Raw genomic sequence first — 6844 nt, 5'->3', positions numbered from 1 at the left:
TTTTCCTATAAATAAGTTACTTCAAGATCAAACAATAACAAATCAGTCCTTCTGACTTTCGGAATGTATTCCATTATCTATGTGTTATGAAATTATAACAGGAATAAAACATTTTTTGTACAGCTTTTCCCATTACTTCAAGCACTGTGAGTTCCCAGACTGCACAAGAGTATTTTGTGGAGTCTTCCAGCTGTAAGGCTGACGTTGAGTCTTACTTATTAGACTTTGAAAAGGATCAGGATATTCAGACCTGCTGCCTCCCAAAGTAAATCATGCTTCTTAGACCATGTGTCCTAGAGTTGTCCTCACGTCACGTTTTCTATGTCATTGGCCCAAAGAGTTCAGTCTCACTTGTTAGTGGCTTATTATTTTTCTCTTTGTAAAATAAAGTCAATAGAAGCACGCCAGATCTTTCTGTGACACAATGCTATAATGCACTCCTGCCAAACTTGGTACCAACAGGCTGCAGACACTTAGTACCTGTCAATACCACAGAAGCTGGTGACTGAAGTTCTGTATACTGTTACCAGATCATGTAGAATGTAACTGTCAATCTTCCATCTGGTTTCATTGTTTTAATGGAAGAATTAACATAAAATAGTCAAAGGTAAATAGACAAGTAGAAAGGATAGTACAGACAAGTTCTCTGAAATGGTGCCAGTCCTTTAATTTTAGGACAAGGTAACTAGTGATGCAGGAATAAAAGTGTGCATTTAGTTGAGATGTCTACTCCTCTGTCTCATTTCACCTCGGAGTGCAGACAGGCAGCCAATGCCCTGGTTTGCAATTATTTATAACTAAGTAGAAGAGACCACGGATGCCCACAGCAGCCTAGGCAGTAGCATGATAAAATGAAATATATATATTTACAGAATAATTACAGACATAAATATAAGGAAATTGATACTGATAAATTTTATCAAAACTCAGAACTTACTCTGATTCACCAGTTTTTACAGGCACTTTTTTGATGCATAAGTCTATGAGACTTTATCACATGTGTAGGTTCTTGTAACTGTCACAGAAATCACAATACAGAACTGTCCCATCACTCTAAAAACTGTCCCTTTGCACACGTTCTCACCCCTGCAATCCCTGATCACCCCTGGCAACTACTGATCTCCTTTTCATTTCTATATTTTTCCTTTTAAGAATGTCATGTAAGTAGAATCATACCTTATGTATGGAATCATTATGGATCATAACCATACTATCCAGTAAGTGCTATACATCAAGTAGCCTTCTGAGATAGACTTTTTTCCACTCAGCATAACACTCTTGAGATCAGTCTAGCTGATTGCATGTCCCAGTAGTCTGTTCCTTTTAATCACTACAGACTTTTCTCAACTAAAGATGGTTTGACTTGTGCTTATTGACTTTATGGTGGTGAGAAAGCCATTCAGTTGAGAGCATACTTTGAATTTTGATCTTTTGCTGGGCTAGCACAATGCAGCCTGATATTCTCAGGTGATGATGGGAGTGAGCTGAGCTTCTAGTCAGCCCCAGAATCACGAGCATAAATAACCTTTCTGCACCCACACCTTTCTGTTTTTCACTCTCAGCTCAGCAGTCAGTAAATTACATGAGATTCTTCTATACTTTACTGTAAAATAAACTTTGTGTTAGGTGATTTTTCCCAACTGTAAGTTAATGTAACTGTTGAGCATAATAAAGCTAAAATAAGATGTTCAGAGGTTTAGATGTAGTAAATGCTTTTTTCCTCCTTAATACAATATTTTCAATTTACAATGGTTTATTAGAACATAACTCCATCATAAGTTGAAGAAGATCTATAAATAATATGTCTGTTTATTCATCAGTTTACCCAATGAAAATGTTTGGGCAGTTTCCAGTTTGGAGCCTTTACAAATAGAGCTACCATGAATATTCATCTACAGATTTTTGTATGAACATAAGTTTGTTTTATTTCTCAAGCATTAATACCACAAGTGTGATTGCTGAGTTGTAAGGAAAGTGGATATTTAAGTTTATGTGAAATTGATGTACCGTCTTCTAGAATGACTGTACCATTCACCTACCAGCAATGCATGAGTGATCCAATTTCTCTGCACCGTTGCCAGAACTTGGTATTGTCAGTAGTTTTAGTTTTAGCCTTTATGACAGTCGTGGAGTGCTATCTCATTGTGTCTCTAATTTACATTCCCTAACAGCTATTGATGTTGAACATTTGCTCATATGCTTATTTATATGCTTTTATCAGAGAAGGCAATGGCAACCCACTCCAGTACTCTTGCCTGGAAAGTCCCATGGACGGAGGAGCCTGGTGGGCTGCAGTCTATGGGGTTGCTAAGAGTCGGCACGACTGAGCGACTTCACTTTCGCTCTTCACTTTCATGCATTGGAGAAGGCAATGGCACCCCACTCCAGTATTCTTGCCTGAAGAATCCGAGAGATGGAGGAGCCTGGTGGGCTTCCGTCTATGGGGTTGCACAGAGTCGGACACGACTGAAGCGACTTAGCAGCAGCAGCAGCATCCCTACTACATATCCTCGTTGGTAAAGTGCCTGTGTTAGTCTTTTGTTCATTTTTCAACTGGATTGTTTGTTTTCTTCCTGCTGAGTTTAGGAGTCCACTGTGTTCTGAATACCACTCTTGATGGAAATAAAGTCTCCAAACATTTCCTGCCATTCAGTGGTTTGTCTTTTTCATTCTCTTAATAATAACTTTCACAGAGCAATCATTTTCATTCTAATGAAATCTAAGTTTTTTTATGGATTGTGCTTTGGGTGTCATGTCGAAAATCTTTTTGCCTAACCCTACTTTATAAAGATTTTCTCTTATGGTTTCTTCTAAAATATTTATAGTTTTACATTTGAATATATGATCCATTTTGAGACTGAATTCAATGTTTTCTGTAAGGTGTGAGATTTAGGCCAAGTTCCAATTATTTGCGTATAAATATCCGATTGTCCCAGTATCATTTCCTGATAAAACTGTCCTCTATTCAATTGTTTTTGCACCTTTGTCAAAAAAGTCAATTTTCCCCTCTTGTATGGGTTGACTTCTATACTCTTACTCAGTGACATAAACTTGCCAATGATTTTTTAATTATCCTTTTAACATCTGTAGTATGGTTTGCTTTTTCATTCCTTATATTCATAATTTATGTGTTTTCTTTTTTTCCCCTGATACTTCTACCTAGAAACAGATCAGTTTCATCAATCAGCTTTCTCGCTGTGTGAGTCCACTTCTATAGTGTTACCCAGTGGCATAAATGTGTTAATAATATTGATTTATTACCATTTTCACACTGCAGAATCTGCATATGATTTTCTCATGTGTATAATTTGTGTTTTTCTTTATTATATTGATAATTCCCTTGATAATTCTAGCTAGGGATAGATCAATGTTATTAATCATTTTAAGAAAATTAACTATATTTAACAGTTATTTCTATTGTTTGCTTTAGAGTTCACCAATCTGAATTTTTAATTTTATCTTCCTTTTAGATTACATTGGGTTTTATTTGTTCTTTTTCTATATTATTTTGTTGAAAGGTTAGATAATTCTTTTCAACCTTTTTTCTTTGGTAATAAGTTCGGTTCAGTTCAGTTGCTCAGTCATGTCTGACTCCTTGTGACCCCATGAAGCACAGCATACCAGGCCTCCCTGTCAATCACCAACTCCCGGAGTTCACTCAAATCCATGTCCATCGAGTCAGTGATGCCACCCAACCATCTCATCCTCTGTTTTCCCCTTCTCCCGCTGCCCTCAATCCTTCCCAACATCAGGGTCTTCTCAAATGAGTTAACTCTTCGCATTGGTGGCCAAAGTATTGGAGTTTCAGATTCAACATCAGTCCTGCCAATGAATACCCAGGATTGATCTCCTTTAGGATAGACTGGTTGGATCTCCTTGCAGTCCAAGGGACTCTCAAGAGTCTTCTCCAACACCACAGTTCAAAAGCATCAATTCTTCAGTGCTCAGCTTTCTTTGTAGTCCAACTCTCACATCCATACATGACCACTGGAAAAACCATAGCCTTGACTAGACAGACCTTTGTTGGCAAAGTAATGTCTCTGTTTTTTAATATGCTGTCTAGGTTGGTCATAACTTTACTTCCAAGGAGTAAGCATATTTTTATTTCATAGCTACAATCACCATCTGCAGTGATTTTGGAGCCCAGAAAAATAAAGTCAGCCACTGTTTCCGCATCTATTTGACATGAAGTGATGGGACCGGATGCCTTGATCTTCGTTTCCTCGATGTTGAGCTTTAAGCCAACTTTTTCACTCTCCTCTTGCACTTTCATCAAGAGGCTCTTTATTTCTTCTTTACTTTCTGCCATTAGGGTGGTGTCATCTGAGGTTATTGATATTTCTCCCAGCAATCTTGATTCCAGCTTGTGCTTCATCCAGCCCAGCATTTCTCATGATGTACTCTGCATATAAGTTAAATAAGCAGGGTGACAATATACAGCCTTGAAGTACTCCTTTTTCTATTTGTAACCAGTCTGTTGTTCCATGTCCAGTTCTAACTCTTGCTTTCTGACCTGCATACAGGCTTCTCTAGAGGCAGGTCAGGTGGTCTGGTATTCCCATCTCTTTCAGAATTTTCCACAGTTTATTGTGATACACACAGTCAAAGGCTTTGGCATAGTCAATAAATCAGAAATAGAGATGTTTTTCTGGAACTCTCTTGCTTTTTCGACGATCCAGTGGATGGTGGTAATTTGATCTCTGGTTCCTCTGCCTTTTCTGAAACCAGCTTAAACATCTGGAAGTTCACGTTTCATGTATTGCTGAAGCCTGGCTTGGAGCAGTTTGAGCATTACTTTACTAGCATGTGAGATGAGTGCAATTGTGTGGTAGTTTGAGCATTCTTTGGCATTGCCTTTCTTTGGGATTGGAATGAAAATCGACCTTTTCCAGTCCTGTGGCCACTGCTGAGTTTTCCAAATTTGCTGGCATATTGAGTGCAGCACTTTACAAAGTACTTAAAAGGGATAAATTTCCTTCTATGTATTATTTTAGCTGTGCTTCATACATATGTACATGTTTGTGTTCTCTTTATATTTTCTTTCAAATACTTTTAAATAGTCATTGTGATTGCTTCTTAAACATACATATGAGTTGTCTTAAATTTAGTGCCAATATTCCAAATATTTGGGAGTTTTTGGAGATATCTTTTCACAATTGATTTTCTATATCAACTCCATTTTGGTGAAAGAATAAATTCTGTATAATTTCAGTTTTCTTATATTAAGACTTATTATGCACAAACAAACTGTGTGTGTCTGTGTGTATCTTTCATCTACATTTCAGAATGTGTCTGGAGCCTTGGCTGCAGGTTTGGGTACAGGCTGCAGGTGTCTGGGGAGCACTGTGCACTTGCTGCACAGAAGTAGGTGGCTGAGTCTCCAGGCTGGGAAGTTGCGATGTGCAATGAGAGCTGTTTGGCACTCTTATTGAGGAAAACTGTGAGTCTTCCATCCTTCATTTCATTCACAACTGAACGTATGGCTATCAAGAGTGCAGGGCCTTTACCAGGATATTTCCGGTACCATGGGAAGTAGTCAAACAAACTGTTCTCATAACTACAGTTCAGAATGGAAATCTCTCCTTCCTTGACTGTCAAAGATTGAGGGCTCTGTTTCACCTGCTCTTGGCTGCTTTTTTCCTTCTGTTGTCCACTCACCCCTGTTTAAAGAGATAAAAAATCATTAGGCCCACAAACTGATATTTCCTTCTTAAAGTTTCTGTCTGCATGAATTTGTCCATACTCCAATCTTCTCATTCCCCTAAATTATGAGATCTCCTAGGATTTCTCCATCATGACTCACAGTCTACTCGAAGACACAGAATTAAGAATGATGCTTCCAATATCTTGTCCATTGTTCCTGGCACCAACGTTCAGTGACAGCTCAGGTTCTTCTTCTGGTCTCCTCAGCCAGCTAGAACTCTGACTTAAGATTCACATCAGCTTTAATTCTTTCAAGAGGCCCCACCTTCTCACAAGTACTTTCAACTTAAGCTATTTTTTTCAAAGCAAGCCCTTCTCAATTTTCTCTATCTTAGACTCGCTCAAAATTACTTTCATTGAAAAGCAGAAATCCCCTCCTTACACATGGAATATGATTAGTTTAGAATTTCTCTCCTTTATTCCTCATCTTCTTTTCCTTCACATTTCCAAGAGGTTAAAAATCATTTAGCAGGACAACTTGATAACTTAACAGGGATTACATTATTTTACAATGGAGAAGAGAAGGACTCCCATGAAATCACAAGATAAGCGTTTCTCTTTTTTTAATTACAAATACAGATTAAAGTCTATTGAAGATATTAGTTCAGTCACTCAGTCATGTCCAACTCATTGCGACCTCATGGACTGCAGCACACCAGGCCTCTCTGTCCATCACCAACTTCTGGAGTTCACTCAAACTCATGTCCATTGAATCGGTGATGCCATCCAACCACCTCATCCTGTGTTGTCTCCTTCTCCTCCTGACTTCAATCTTTCCCAGCATCAGGGTCTTTTCAAATGAGTCAGTTCTTTGCATCAGGTGGCCAAAGTATTGGAGTTTCAGCTTCAACATCAGTCCTTCCAATGAATATTCAGGACTGATTTCCTTTAGAATGGACTGGTTGAATCTCCTTGAAGTACAAAGGACTCTCAAGAGTTTTCACCAATGCCACAGTTCAAAAGCATCAATTCTTGGGCGCTCAGCTTTCTTTATAGTTCAACTCTCACATCCACACATAACTACTGGGAAAACCATAGCCTTGGCTAGATGGACCTCTGCTGGCAAAGTAATGTCTCTGATTTTTAAAATTCTGTCTAGGTTGGTCATAACTTTTCTTCCAAGGAGTAAGCATCTTTTAAC

The 6844-nt window shown here is 38.3% G+C and overlaps 1 gene segment (V, D, J or C); it reads right to left on the bottom strand.

The window, feature by feature from the left end:
• LOC108636891 lies at positions 5275–5855 on the bottom strand. The segment is given in 2 exon segments: positions 5275–5660; positions 5804–5855. Coding segments are annotated over 2 exon segments (438 nt in total).

Source organism: Capra hircus, chromosome 10, assembly GCF_001704415.2.
Source record: "Capra hircus breed San Clemente chromosome 10, ASM170441v1, whole genome shotgun sequence".
Taxonomy (NCBI): Eukaryota; Metazoa; Chordata; class Mammalia; order Artiodactyla; family Bovidae; genus Capra; species Capra hircus.
Note: the sequence above shows the minus strand (reverse complement) of the source record. Positions and strands in the feature narration are given on the sequence as shown.